The 15,196-nt window shown below is 42.1% G+C and overlaps 1 protein-coding gene, 1 non-coding gene and 1 pseudogene across 4 annotated transcripts; 1 reads left to right on the top strand and 2 right to left on the bottom strand.

Annotated features, from left to right (window-relative positions):
• Positions 1–567: 567 nt before the first annotated feature.
• Positions 568–1,252, bottom strand: LOC132418926 (protein TEX261 pseudogene; annotated as a pseudogene).
• Positions 1,253–6,476: 5,224 nt separating this feature from the next.
• Positions 6,477–6,602, top strand: LOC132416607 (small nucleolar RNA SNORA40). The gene has a single exon (XR_009517660.1). It is a non-coding gene; the product is annotated as a small nucleolar RNA SNORA40 (small nucleolar RNA).
• A 1,490-nt stretch (positions 6,603–8,092) lies between these two features.
• On the bottom strand, positions 8,093–14,971 carry MED18 (mediator complex subunit 18). 3 transcript variants are annotated; one of them, XM_060002848.1, is made up of 3 exons: positions 14,518–14,971; positions 13,776–13,917; positions 8,093–9,004 (listed from the first exon to the last, which is right to left on the bottom strand). In XM_060002848.1, exons 2-3 carry the CDS (start codon positions 13,846–13,848, stop codon positions 8,451–8,453), a joined length of 627 nt encoding a protein of 208 aa, XP_059858831.1. In that variant the 5' UTR covers positions 13,849–13,917; positions 14,518–14,971; the 3' UTR covers positions 8,093–8,450. The 3 variants fall into 3 exon arrangements, with proteins under 3 accessions (XP_059858831.1, XP_059858753.1, XP_059858914.1); XM_060002770.1 differs by having other exon boundaries at positions 14,836–14,971; XM_060002931.1 differs by lacking the exons at positions 13,776–13,917; positions 14,518–14,971 and adding an exon at positions 11,188–11,370.
• Positions 14,972–15,196: the final 225 nt, after the last annotated feature.

The following is a 15,196-nucleotide window of genomic DNA, read 5'->3' as shown; positions in this document are numbered from 1 at the left end:
CTCCATGCTTCCACTGCAGGGGACACAGTTTCTTTCTTTTCTTCTTTTTTTTTTTTTTCAGGGTATTAAGGCAAACAGGGTCACCTAGAATCTATTCAAACGGGAATCAGCACTTGGACAGAAATCACAGTTCAACAGCAAAAACTTTCTCTTGCAAAGGCTAAGCCACGGCCCCTCCCCACTGCCATCTGCCCATAGCAATTATCCCTGTCTGCTCTCCAGCTTCACAGCCCCTGCCCTGCCTGAGCCAGAACTCCTGACCCATCACAAGAGGGGGCGGGAGGGCCACAGGAGCTCAGCTTTTGCACACCCAGGTGGACCATGGTCTCCTGGCTAAGCAGGCACCACATCCTCCCTGGCGCCCTCTGAGGTCTCAGCCTCTGGCAGCATCAGATCTGAGCCAAGCTGAGCCTCCTGAGGACGGTGGGGATGGGGGCTTCTGGGGGAGTCGAGGGAAGGAGGGCCAGGGCTGGGGAAAGGTGCCTTCCAGCTCCCGGCCCCCACCTAGTGCAGAGGCCCAGAGGCCTGACTCTCCTGATCTTGCCTCGGTATCCCCTCCGCAGAAGGTCAGTATATCTTCTGCCGACTGGGTAGAATGGCCCCTTTGATGAAGGAGAAGACAACCAGGATCCCTAAGCGTTTGCCCCGCTTGCCTTTGGCGAAGTGATTGGAGACCACATCATCTCCAGGCTGCATGGTGGCAGGCAGGACGTTCTCCCCAGCCGACGGTGACACAAAGAACGCAAACGGGATTATCCACAGACAGAAAGTGAAATAGGCCAGGACCTCTGAGAAAGGATAATATTCCTCTGCAAAAAACTGAAACGCTAGGTAATGATTCACCACCAGTAGCCCACAGGACAGGATGAAGTTAGGCGAGGTGAGCATGATGAAAGGGAAGGTCTGGAGGAGGCCAAAGTAGACCAGGTAGACCAGGAAGAGGCCTACACCAATCATGTAGGTGGGAAAACGCTCAAAAACATAGAGGCCAATCAGCACAGCTGCGGAGAACCAGACCCTATATTCTATGATCCTGCTGGTGGCCACCGTGTATTCTTCTAGCAATTCTGCCAGGTAATAGAGTCCGGCTGCAATGGCCAGCGTGATGAAGGCTACCTGGCTGAAGAGCGACAGCCAGCTCAGCACATACATGAACCACGTGGCGCCATCGGCCGGGCCGCCCGCCCCCCGGCCGGGATGGGCCTGCGCGCTCCGGCTCCGGTGACACGGAGCCGCCGCGTTCCCGCGCCCGGGACACATTTTCGATACCCAGTTGGGGAACTAAGATCCTGCAAGGTGTGGGGGGAAAAAAAAAAAAAAAAAAAAATATATATATATATATATATATATATATATGGCATACCATACACGTTGTTTTTAAACTTTTTTTTCCCCCACGTAATAATTATAGCTCATGTCTACATAATGTTTACTATGGGTCAGGTACAATTCCAAGTAGTTTTTTTTTTTTTTGCGGTACGCAGTCCTCTCACTGTTGTGGCCTCTCCCGTTGTGGAGCACAGGCTCGGGACGCGCAGGCTCAGCGGCCATGGCTCACGGGCCCAGCCGCTCCGCGGCATGTGGGATCCTCCCGGACTGAGGCACGAACCCGTGTCCCCTGCATCTGCAGGCGGACTCTCAACCACTGCACCACCAGGGAAGCCCCCAAGTAGTTTTACATGTAATAATTCATTTAGTCCTCATGATAATTCTATAAGGAAGGCAATATTAGTACTCCCATTTAATGATGAGACTGAAGCAGAGAAGTAAGTTGCCTAAGGTCACAAAGTCAATAAGTTAACGAACGGGCACATTTTTCCATGTTGCTAAATTCATTTTCCACACATCTTCTTTTTTTTTAAATGGCTGCACGATATCCATGCAGCCATTTTGTGGATGAAGTACCATTTAATTATTCCACTTCCTTTTATGAGACATCTAGATTATTTCCATTTTTTGATTTATACACATCACTAACATGGTGATGTAGTATAAGATGCCTTATACTATACCTTTGTGCACAATCCTTAATTATTTCCTTGGGCTAACTGCCCTCAAGAACAGTTGCATTGATTTTTCTTTCCTCCAAAGGGGTGTTCCTTTCTCTATGTTCTCCATGACCTTAAATGTAAATAATTTTATCACTTTTGCCTACAGCAACATTTTCTAATTCATTTTACCAGTTCTGAGAAATAAATCCAAGCACTAAAGGATGAGTGATTTCTCTAGAGTAAAAGAGTCAGGGTCTAAAATCTACCCCCTTTCCATGCTCTCCTGCTTTTTACAGATGCTGAACCTCATGGCTTATACACTAACTCATGGCAGAGGAATGAGGAGTGTTAACCTGGGACAAACCAGCTAATGCAGGCAAGATTCTTATGGTCTACAAGTCAGCATTCACTAATTCACTCACTCATTCATTCAATAAATATTTGAAAGGTTAGTATATGAGTAGTACTAAGCAGGAGTTACGGGGTTCACAGAAAAAAATATTGAGAACAAGGCTAAATAAAACATTTAGCACATAACCTGGCACACAATAATTGCTCAATAAATCAGTATTTATGTCAGGCACTCTGCTAAATGCCAAGTAAGTGTATTATCTCCTTTAATCTCTACAACAACCTCCAGGAACTGTTGTGTTTTTTTTTTAATCATCCCCATTTTGCAGATAAGAAGACTGAGGCCTAGAGAGATTTACCCAGCTTGAGCAACATATTTGTGGTGTTCAGATTTGAACTGAAGACTCCAGAGTCTGTGCTCTTAGCCATTATACTATATTACAAAACACAATTTCTCTCCTTACGAAGCATATAGCCTTATTAATAATACTAAAATTGAAAACAGCTATCAAGTGTTAAGCACTTATGTGCCAAGCACTGTGCTAGGCCTTTATGCATATTGATCATTTAATTCATATGACAACTCTATGAAATACTCTTGTAATTATGCTTGTTTTATAGATGAGAAAATAGATATTCTGAGAGTTTAAAAAACTTGCCCAATATACAAATAGCTCTTAAATAGTAGCACTAGAAGCCAAGATATACAAAGAATTACTATATAGGGAACATGATGAAATGTAAAACAAGTGATGCTACTTAGCTACCATCAAATTTCAGAAGTCACAGGAAAGAGACTTTGTGACCTTCTTGTGTTCCAGGAATGATCACACAAGGATAGAAAGGGAAAATCCTGGCGGTTTGTCAGGCCCTGTGTTGAAAGCCTTCACAAAGGTCTGTTCATTATATCCTCTTTGTGAATGTATTATTATTCTTCTAAATTTGACAGACGAGGAAATGGATTCTCTGGAAGGTGCTGCGTATGTCCAAGGTCACATAGCTAGTAAATGGCATAGCTAGGACTGGAACCTATTTGTCTCTCAAATCTGAGCCCTTAAGCACTGTGTTACATGCTTTCCATTATTTGATCTTGCTTTTTGGTTGTGTAGGTGTCACATAGCCAGAGATGAGTGGAAAAGGCAAAAGTGAAAGGGTATTAAGGAAGATAATACATAAGCAAGAGTATTGAGTTACATCCAAGAAAAAGGAAGCAGACCTTCTTGTTCAGTGCTAAAGATTCATTTGTTTTGGGAAGGAGCCCTTTGTTTGCATACCTTTGGTGACTACACAAACTGTATAAATGTCTGTTTCTGCCATTATAATGGGAGCTATTAAAGACAGGGACTGTATCTTAGCCTGTGCTGTAACCCAGTGTCTAGCATAATGCTTAGCTTGTAGTTCCAGCAGAGATGTTGGAAAAATAGGGAGTAGTCACATTGCATAGATCTCTGGATGGCAATTAGGGTAGTCCACGGAGCAAATGCCCTAAACAAAATAATAGGTGCTCAAATCCAACAGGGCATTTAAAGGATAAAATCATGATGCATAGGAGTTATCCCAGGAGTACTAGGGTGGCCCAACAGCAGAAAATCTCTCAATATAATTCACCACGTTGATGGACCAAAGGGTAAAAATTATGATTTTTTTCATACTTAGAGAAACTTGATGCAGTAGCATTAAGGTCAGGACTAAGTCGTGGATGCCCATTATTAGCGTTAGCTAGAGTCTCGGAGAGTCTGGCCAATTCTTTTAGATGAGAAAAAGTGAAAGATGTATGTATTCTTTTGCTTGCCATTCTTGCCAATGATATGATAGTCTATATGGAAAACACAATATAATCAACAGGCAAACTATCAGAACTATAAAAGAGTTATTGTCAAGTTTGCAAGAATAGAAATCATCTTACAAAATTCAATAGTGTTCTTCTCTATTAGGAATAACCACCTTAAAAATGTAATAAAAAATATAACACAATCTACAGTAGCAACTAAAGTCTATAGCAAATATCTGCAAACTCTTTCTGTAAAGAGCAAACAGTAAATAGTTTCTGTTTGGCAGGTCATGTGGTCTCTGTTGCAGCCATTCAACTCTGTCACTGTTGAACAAAAGCAGCCATAGACAGTATTAAATGAATGAATGTGGATGTTCCAATAAAATTTTATTTACAAAACCAGAGCACAGGCTGACATGCCCAGGTGTAGTTTGCCAACTCCTGGTCTATAGTAATTGGCCTAAAAACTGTGGACTGAAGAAAAACGCACGACCTAAAAGTTGCAAGTTAAGTTTTATTCGGGACCTGAGGACTAGAGCCTGGGAGACAGCCTCTCAGATAGCTCTGAGGAACTACTCCGAAGAGGTAAGGGAGGAGCCAGGATATATAGGAGAGTTTTTGCTGAAAAACCATGTAGACGAACATCAAAAGATTACTGCTAATCACAGAAGACAAACATCTCAAGTTAGTAATTTTAGAGCTTTTCTACATATGGGAAGATGCAAGATTCTGGGCTCACTGAAATTTTTCCTTAGATATGCAGCTTAACTCTCTAGGGCCAGTATCCAGAGCACAGAATATTTCCTATTTTCCTCTATCCTGAATTCTCCTCAGGGTGCACTGTTGTGAGTGTGGGGAGGTGGCTGTAGTGCCTGATGCCTTGATGGCAGGCAACATTTATTGTTTACTGGAATGGCAGGCAAACTTCCCTTACCACAAAGCAATGCCTAAGAAGTTTATCAAGGAAAAAAAACTAAACTCCATTCAGGGACATTAGAAGGGCTGAATAAATGTCATAATTCAAATAACTTCAGGAGTGTAAAGATTTTATTCATTTGTTTAACAAATATTCAGAGTGGCCACCATACGCCAGGCATTGTTCTGGGTACTAGGGGTGCAGCAGAGAACAAAACAGGGCACCTATCCTCACGAATCTTACATCTTTAGCAGAGAAGCAGTGATTAAATAATCTAAAGTTGGATAGTAATAAATACTATGAAAAAGATTAAATAAGAGAAAGAAAGAGTGATGAGGAGTGAGGGTGCTACTTAATTTAGGATGGTCAGGGAAGGCCTTCCTGATGTTTCAGCAAAGACCTGAAAGAGGTGAAGGAAGCCTGCCCTATTGAATTCTGGTGAGGGAGTGTTCCATGCAAAGATGTCAGTTCTCCCCCAAATTAATCTATATGTGTTCAATGAAATTCCAATAAAAATTCCAGTAGTAATGTTGAGAAACTAAAACCCACTCTAAAATGAATATGAAAGAATAAAGGTCTATGAAAGCTAAGTCTATTTTCAGAGGGAAATAAAAGTAGGGAGACCTGCCCTACTGGTAGAACTGGCTCTACCACGAAGCCACAGTAATAAAAATGTGTTGCTGGCACTGAAACAAAGAAAAGGATCAATGGAATAGAATGGAGAGCTTATAAATAAAGTATATACATGGGAACTTAATATGTGATAAAGGTGGCATCACAAAACACTGGAAAGATTGTTTTTCTGACAGTTATATAAAAACAAATTCACTGTATAGAGAAAAAAGCTGAATTTTTACTTGAAACTATGTTAAAAGTGGACTCCAGATGGATTAAAGACATAAATGTGAAAGTTAAAACTATAAAGCTAATATTAGAAAATAAAAGAAAATCTGTTACCCAGGTGTAAATAAAGACTTCCTAAACAAGACTCCAAATTCTAAGGTCAAAATTTAGGACATCTGCTTAATTAATGACATCACAAAGTTAACACGAAGGTTGCAGACTGGGAGAAGGTATTTGCAATGTTTAAAACAAACACGGAATAATGTCTAGAATATACACACAATTCCTACAAACTAAGAAGAGAGGAAATCAAATTTTAAAAAAGTAGGCAAAGGATATAAATAGGCACTGGGAGAAAGTATTTGCAGTGTTTAAAACAAATAAAAGAAGGTCTAGAATATACAAAGAATTCCTACAAATCAACAAGACAGGAAATCAAATAGGAAAATAAGCAAAGGATATATAAATACCTTAGTTTCACATACTAAGCATACAAAAAAACAAAAAAGAAAAAAAAGGCTCAAATTTAATTATAATCAGAGAAATGCAAATCAAGACAGCCAAGAGCTGCCACTTTACTTCCACCAGACTGGCAAAAATTAATAGCACTTATGTTTGTTTTTGTTAATCTGTAGACAAAGACTTATAGATGGGTGCAAAAATAAATCCTCTTTTGCAACCTAGAACTCATTGTTCAGTATGAGTTTTGATACAGATAAGAAGGAACATGGTACCTGAAACAGATTCAAGTGGTGGGGGTATTGATAAACACAAAGGTTGCTTCCAGGACTATAGAATTGATCATTTAAAAGCTTAAGATATGTGGGAAATTATCAGCTATGCTGATTTAGTACTCTCATGTTGACATGAAACAAAGATGACTTCCTTTTTTAGGTTTTTATCTTGAGAACACAGTGTCTGGACTTTAAAAAGGTATTGGCATATCCCAACGATCTGTACTGTTCTAAGCTATGATAGCTTAGGAGTGAATATGATTTGAACTTAATGCATGTTTAGAGGGTGTCTAAAATTCAGAAGCAGGCAGATCCATTTCCTCTGACCCTAAACATGGTCCAAAAGTAAATTGCTTGAGGAAATTGGATCCCAAAGATCACAGGTGGGGAATTTTGAAGTATGTCCATATTCCATTGGAGATCAAAGAAGCCCAACTAAAAGAATGGGAGACTGACTGACTGACATGACAACTGTGGACTGAGGAAAAATTCTTTTTGAAAGGGCTATCTTGAAGAGTATGACTCAGACACTGGAGGAACTAAGGTGATCGGCAGTGGAAGGAATCAGAACGTGTGAAATTCCTTAAAAATTTATTGACTTAAATAATTTGCCATATATAAAAACATAAAAAAAGAAAAAGAAAACTGGAAAAAATGAGAAAGATGCTAACACCGAAGATTGGTGGTTATGAGTTCTTGTGTACTGGTGATAGGAATTAGCACAGCCATTCTGAAAAGTAACCTGGCCATTTTTGGCAAATTGAGCACGCCCAATTGCATAGTTCAGAGGAATATTCACGTCAGTATACAAACTTGCTTATTTTTGCTTTTTTTTTTTTTGCCACTGTGCAGCATGGCATGCGGGATCCTTAGTTCTCTGACCAGGGATCGAACCCATGCCCCCTGCAGTGGAAGCGTGGAGTCTTAACCACTGGACTGCCAGGGAAGTCCCTATTTTTGCATTTTTAATAGTAATCGAGAGTTGAAGGCAATCTAGAGTTCTATCATCAAAAGAGTGAATGAGTAAAACATGGTGGATGAACAGTGGTTATATACCTGGAGCTAGGCCGCTGGAGTTGAAATTCAGGCTCCACCACTTACAATAGAAGTAAAAATTTGAGTAATCTGCGCCTCATTCCTCTTTTTTTTTTTTTGAGATACGCGGGCCTCTCACTGTTGTGGCCTCTCCCGTTGCGGAGCACAGGCTCCGGACGCGCAGGCTCAGCGGCCATGGCTCACGGGCACAGCTGCTCCGCGGCATGTGGGATCTTCCCGGACCGGGGCACGAACCCGTGGCCCCTGCATCGGCAGGCAGACTCTCAACCACTGCGCCACCAGGGAAGCCCATGTGCTACTTTTATGAAAGGTAAACTATCACCTCTATCAAAATTAAAACAAAAAGCTGTCATATTTTTGCTCCAGTTGATGAGTCTATCCCAAAGTAGCAGGGTAATGGGGTAAAGAATCAGAATGATAGACATTTCTCTTTATAGCCTTTATTACTGCACAATACAAACTCAGTCTCTGTTTTACAAACCTTACACACAAATGGCAAAACAATTAAAAGATTTTTATTCCCCAAAGCTATTTTATTCCAGTTTCCCCTCTTTATGCAGAGGGATTATCTAGATTCTCCATGTCATCCTTAGCCTTTAATTTAGAAAGGCTGTCACAAAAGTGAACTGGCCATATGAGGAAAACAGTGCAAAGAACCAACTAAGTTCTCATTGTCCTCCTTCCTGAGGGAAGAATGCCTGGCTAGCAGTGGTGAAATAGGGCAATTATAACATCTTCTTTTTTTGTAACAGCTGAGGACAAGCCCCAGTGGTGGACAGACTGCCTTGTCACATGAGCCTTTTGGGGTCTATTTTCTCTAGGTGAACCAGAGGTTTCAGCTGCTCTGCAAAGTTCCTCATGTCATCAGACACCACATCCTGCCCAGCTGGTGCAACAACACTTAGTTCCACAAGGTAGGAGAGTGACAAGGCCTCAGTGTTGTCTGTGTTCCCTGGTGTCAAGATGCGGAAGATCTTGTACACCACGATCTTCATGATGCCCTTACGGAACAGGTGTCCCCTGGCAACAAACTCATGGTCCATGCGGAAACCCATTTCCATCAGGAAGTCAGTAAGGTTCTCAGATGTTGCAATGTCCACGCAGTTACGCACCAGGGCATGGCGGTTCTTGTCTCCCATTTCTGGCTGTCCCAGGTAGCGCAGATGCCAGGGTGCCCCTGCCCTATCCATAGAGCGTCGAGCCCTTAGAACAAACGGACTGGCCTGCTGGCCCTTAAGGAGGAATACCATCTCATGGTCAAGGAAAGTCTCCGGTTCCATGTTGTCACACAAACCACGAAGGCGGTGGATGAGGCTTTCCAAGCTGTGATCTAAAACACTTCCTGAAGAAGGAAAAAAGTACCATTGAGTCCCATCTTTCATTCTGGGTAATGGAAATAGCAAAAGATTGAAAAAACTTACATGAAAAATCAGAACAGTTTAGTGCAGTGTTTTGTAAAGCACAGGCCCAATATGAGATGTTAGAGGGGTTATACTGCCAAGATATTATATAACAAGTTAATCCCTTTTCAATTTTTTGCATTGTCTTACTTGGTACTGGAATAGTTAGGCCTTCTCTAACAATGCTAACCTCCAGTGGGCTTTGGGCCTTAAGAGGCAACAGTATCTACTTAGAAAAATAATACTGTTTTGTCATTTATTTTAAAAATTATCTTCTAGTCTCAGAAAACAAAAGTTTTCCATTGATAGAAAAAATATAACATTTCCTTTTTATGTAATATATTTAAGTAAAAGAGAATGAACTGCTTCAGAGAAATACACTGTCCTCTGTTCTCATCTTATTCTTCCTCCTGGCAGCATTTTACATGGTTGTTATATTATACCTATTTTGAAATCTATTCTTCCCTTGGCCTCTGGGACACAAATCTCTCTTGGTTCTTCACCTAATTCACTGACCATTCCTTTTAAGTCATCTCTGCTGGGTCTTCATCTTCCCAAAATATTGGAGGATCCTAGGACTCAATCCTGGTCTTTGTCTCTATCAAAAATCTCTTCCTCCCTCAGTGACCTCATTCAGCCCTATGGTTTTTTTTTTGTTTGTTTTTTGGGGTTTTTTTTGCGATACGCGGGCCTCTCACTGTTGTGGCCTCTCCCGTTGCGGAGCACAGGCTCCGGACGCGCAGGCTCAGCGGCCATGGCTCACGGGCACAGCTGCTCCGCGGCATGTGGGATCTTCCCGGACCGGGGCACGAACCCGTGTCCCCTGCATCGGCAGGCGGACTCTCAACCACTGCGCCACCAGGGAAGCCCAGCCCTATGGTTTTAAGTATCATTTATGCTCTGAGGACTACCATATTTATATCTCATGAACTACAGACTCATACATCCAACTGTCTACCTAACTTTTCCACTTGGATGCCTAAGACATCTTCATCTTAACATGTTCAATATCAACCTGTTGATTTTTCCTCCACAATCTTACTCCTCCTGCAGTTTTCCCCACCATAGTAAATGGCAACTCTCTGCTTCCAGCTGCCCAACCAAAAACCACATAATCAGCTTTGACTCCTTTCTTTCTCTCACATCCTACATCCGCTCTGCATTTTTTAAATATATGCAGAATCCAGTTTACTCAATCATTTCCACCTAGTCCAAGTCTCCATCATTTCTTGCTTGGTCTTTGCAGTACCCTGCTTCTATCCTTGCTTTTTTCTTCTCTCCTCCATACAACAGCCAGTTGGTTTTTAGGACATAAGGCAGATAATGACACTTCTCTGCTCAGAACCCTCCAATGGCTTCCCATGTCACTCAGAATAAATCCGAAATTCTTTACCACGGTCTACAAGGCCCTATAAATTGTGATCTCTGCTACCTGATGTTGATTATTTCCTTCTACTATCTCCCAGATCACTCTCTCCAACCACAGTGATTTTCCTGCTGTTTCCTAAAAATGCCAAGTGTCTGACAATGTATTTCTCTTCAGAGACCCTTCCCTTAGTCCCTACGCTTAGAATGTTCTTCTCTCAGACACCTGCATATCTCACCCCATCACTTTGTTCAGATCTTTGCTCAAATGTCACTTTATCAGAGATCACTTTTCTCATTGCCCTAAATAAAATAGCATTATCTCCTTCCAATCTCTTTCCACTTCCCTGCTTTACTTTTTAGCATTAGCACCTCAATTTTTTAGTCATATTTCAATATATCAATTATGTATTGACTTTTTAACATATTTCTTCCTCTACTGCTGATACTTACTCCAATGCTAGGAATATATTCATTTATTGACTAAATCTGTTAAAGTAAATAAAAATATACTACTGTAACTATGGTAAATATTGACAGTGGGACTCAAATGACTACATTTTTGGAAATGGGTAGTGTTGGAGGGAAAGCAACAGCTCAGGTCCCTGTGATCATAGGACAGATGATGACGGGAGCAAGGAATGGGTCCTACATTGGATACGTTGTGTCCTACATTCAGGACAGTGTCAGACATGTGTTTTTTCATACTTCAAACATTTAAGGAGCTTTGTAAGTGCTGGTTCCTTCAACATATACTTACTGAATACTGTGCCAGGCATCATGCTAGGAAGTAGGGGGTCCAGCCCTCACAGAGATTACAGTTTAGTGGGGGAAACAAAAAATGAATAAGTAAACAATTAAACAGAAATACAGGGAAATAAAAGGGAGATGGGAGACAGGAACTGATTGGAGGGGGAGAAGAGGAGACCTCTCTGAGGGCTTGGAGTAGTCAGAGAAGGTCGGTCAAAGGGAAGGACAACTGAGCTGAGGACTAAGGGATAAAAATAAAATGGCTATTTGAAGGGCTGGAACAAAGTATAAGGGCAGAGGAAACAATGCAAAGACCCAGGAAAGGGCCTGGGGAATTCAAAGAAATGAAGGGATATCAGTGTGGCTGAAGTGTGGTAAGCAAGATGGAAGATGATAATGAATTGAGGATTTGGGATGGGCCAAAGCACACAGGTCTTATGTACAGCTCATGCTAAAGGCTGTATTCTATTCTAAGGCCATTGGGAAGCCATTAGCTCCACATTTTATTCTCCACACAACAGGGAAAGAGATGACTGGATTTACATTTTAAAAAGATCATTCCAGGAAAACTGGTATAGACTCTTCAACAAGACGTGGTCATGGGAAAAAAAGTGGGAATGAGGGGAGACTGGTCCAAGTTAAAAGAGGCTTAAGAGACACAGTTATCAAATGTAATGCATGAAACATGATTATATCCTGGATTCAAAACACATTTTGAGGGCAAGATAGGGGGAAACTTTTGAATATGGACTAGATATTAGATGATATTAAAAATACATTATTAATTTTTTAGATAATAATGATGGTATTGGGGTTATGAAGGAAAATACCCTTGTTTTTTATTTTTTAGAGATGCATACTGAAAATGTTTTGGGGTAAAATGTTATATCTGAAACTGTCGTGTTTTTAAAAAAATTTTTTGGCTGCAAGGCATGTGGGAGCTTAGTTCCCCAACCAGGGGTCAAACCCGCACCCCCTGAAGTGCAAGCGCGGAATCTTAACCACCGGACTGCCAGGGAAGTCCCTGAAACTGTCTTTAAAAACAGCAAAAGAAAAAAGAGAAAGCAAATATGGCAAAATGACAGAAACTGAAATCTGGATGACAGAAATGGAGTGTTCGTTATATTAGTCTCCACTTTCTTTATGTGTTTTTTTTTTTTTTTTTTTTTGCGGTATGCGGGCCTCCCACTGTATGGCCCCTCCCGTTGCGGAGCACAGGCTCCGGACGCGCAGGCTCAGCGGCCATGGTTCACAGGCCCAGCCACTCCGCGGCACGCGGGATCTTCCCGGACCGGGGCACGAACCCGTGTCCCCTGCATCGGCAGGCAGACTCTCAACCACTGCGCCACCAGGGAAGCCCCCACTTTCTTTATGTTTGAATATTTTTAATACTAAAACAATTTTTTAAAAAAGACTACTAGCTGTTGTGTGAGAAGAGAAAGACGATCAAAAGTGGAAGCAATGAAAAAAAAAGTGGAAGCAATGTAATAAGTACAGGGTTACTAAAATAGTTCAGGCAAAGGATGATAAACCAGGGTGTGGTACTGCAGGTTGAGAAAAGACTTATTTAATACATATTTTGGAAGTAAAATGAATAGGATTAGAAATGGACTACATGTGGGGGTAAAGTAAAAAATGGACATTGACCCCTGAATACATGGCTCAAGCAACTGGTGAATGACAGTGGCACTTACTGAGATGGGAAAGCCTGAAGGAGGTGCAGCCTGAGGAGTGAAAATTAACAACCCTATTTTGTTCACAGTAAGTTACTAAATGGATGATCTGAATTAAAGTCTAAACTCTTGCACTAAACATTGTATGACGTCCTGAAAATCATTACCCCCTCTGGGTCTTGAGTTTTCTCATCTGGGAAAGTTACTTCACTTCTATTTCCTGATCTATAAAATGGAGCTAGTTAACAGTATCATAGAATTACCATATGATCCATTAATCTCACTTCTGGGTATTTATCTGAGAGAATTCGAAGCAGGATCTTGAAGAGATATTTGCACACCCATGTTCACTGAGCATTATCCACGATAACCAAGAGCTGGAAGCAACCCAAATGTCTGACAGATGAATGGATAAAGAAAATGTGGTACATATATACAATGGAACATTATTCAGCCTTTAAAAGGAGATCCTGTCACATGCTACAATATGGGTTAACATCGAGGACATTATACTAAGTGAAATCAGCCAGTGATAAAACGACAAATACTGTAATGATTCCACTCATATGAGGTTATCTAAAGTAGTCAAAATTAGAAACAGAAAGTAGAAAGGTTGTTGCCAAGGGCTGCAGGGAGGGGAAAGGAGGAATTAGTGTTTAACGGGAATAGAATTTCAATTCTGCAAGATGAAAAAGTTCTAGAGATCGGCTATACAACAATGTGAAATACTTAACACTACTGAACTGTATGCTTAAAAATGTTTAATATGGTAAATTTAATGTTATGTATTTGTGACCATAATTAAGGGTTAACTGAAAAAAAAAAAAAGGTGCCAGAAATTATGCAGGCTGCCTTTGTAGAAGAGCTTCTCATCTCCGCGGAAGCTGAACAGAAAAGAGGAACACAAGCTCCCTGGTTCACTCACCCTGCAGCAGGTACTCCATCATGTTAATGGTGCCCCCGGTGACAGGCATCATGGTGACTGGAGGTGCCTCCATGTTACCTGTTTAAGTTGAAAACGACAGAACTGGACTCGGAGTCCCCCGTCAAGTAAACACAGGATACACCTGGAGAAGAGTTATACTTGTTAATACATCAGAGAGGTGGAGAGACACCAGATCTGCTTGGGTCATTGGCCTTGACATGAAAAGATTCATTCATCCATCCATTCAAAACTTTTTGAGTAACTGCTATAGGCCAGTTTCAGGAGCTGATGATACAGAAATACACAAAGGAGGCCTGATCATGGAGTTACAGCATAATCTTTTAGTCTCCAGGTCTAAAATCTCTAACCGTTTTCTGTGCAATAACTAAGTCTCTCACCCTGGAACTCAATGTCTTCCTTCTAAAACGGGGCCAACGATATTTAACCCCCAAGGCTTTGTTGCTCAGACGACAAAACGGACCTGCAATAATAGACGGATTGAAAGGTGACTTAAAGAATCTTGTCTACCCCTCAATTTATAGATGAGGATATTGAGACTTGGGGAGGAGCCCAAGGACACACAGTAGGTCGGTGGCAGAACCTAGACCAGACTAAAATCTGTGCGTTCCACCTCTCTGAATCAAACGCCTTTTAAAGCTAGCCAAGCGGAAGTTCTTTTAATTGATGGTTTTGGTCCTCTTAAGCCAGCGTCAACGCGTGCCCACTTACACCAAAAACACACCTCAGGGCTTCCCTGGTGGCGCAGTGGTTGGGGGTCCGCCTGCCAATGCGGTGGACGCGGGTTCGATCCCTGGTCCGGGGTGGGGTCCCGCATGCCGCGGAGCAACTGGGCCCGTTTGCCGCGGCTGCTAAGCCTGCGCTCTGTAGCCTACAAGCCACGGCTGCTGAGCCCGTGTGCCACAACTGCTGGGGCCCGAGCGCTTGGAGCCCGTGCTCTGCAAGGAAGGGCCACCGCAGTTAAAAGCCTGCGCATTGCGACGGAGAGAAGCAATGAGGACCCAGCGCAGCCAAAAATAAATAAGTTAAAAAACACACACACCTCAGCGCGCGTTCTAGCCTCTTCTCGCAAAGCGAGGAATTGTATCCACCAGAGCACCTCTGAGCTTTTTAGCGACAATTAGCCCCCAGCCCTAAACTTGAAGATCCTGGGAGAGGGTTAGACTTCCCTCTCCTCTTCCCACTTCCGGCAAAAAGGTTTCGTTGCTCAAACCTCTAACACCACCACTCCGCGACGTAAGGGTGCCGAGAGGGCATAAAAAACCCCTCTGCTGTCCGGCAAGCAGAAGCGCATGCGCAAACTGCGATGCTTCGGAGAAGCTGGCGGCTTGCTTTCGAACGTTCGTCTGGGAGTTACAGGGAACCTTGACGTCATAGGCCGTCCTCCAGGAAAATATTTATTT

This window comes from Delphinus delphis, chromosome 1, assembly GCF_949987515.2.
Source record: "Delphinus delphis chromosome 1, mDelDel1.2, whole genome shotgun sequence".
Classification (NCBI taxonomy): domain Eukaryota; kingdom Metazoa; phylum Chordata; class Mammalia; order Artiodactyla; family Delphinidae; genus Delphinus; species Delphinus delphis.
The sequence above is the reverse complement of the archived record's forward strand: the minus strand, read 5'-3'. Positions and strand labels throughout refer to the sequence as shown.

Excerpts from the sequence above, each read along its gene's own strand:
- MED18 (XM_060002848.1), bottom strand. The coding sequence starts at position 13,848 with ATGGAGGCACCTCCAGTCACCATGATGCCTGTCACCGGGGGCACCATT. Across the intron at positions 9,005-13,775 it reads GATGGAGTACCTGCTGCAGG|GAAGTGTTTTAGATCACAGC; the intron begins GTGAGTGAACCA and ends TTCCTTCTTCAG.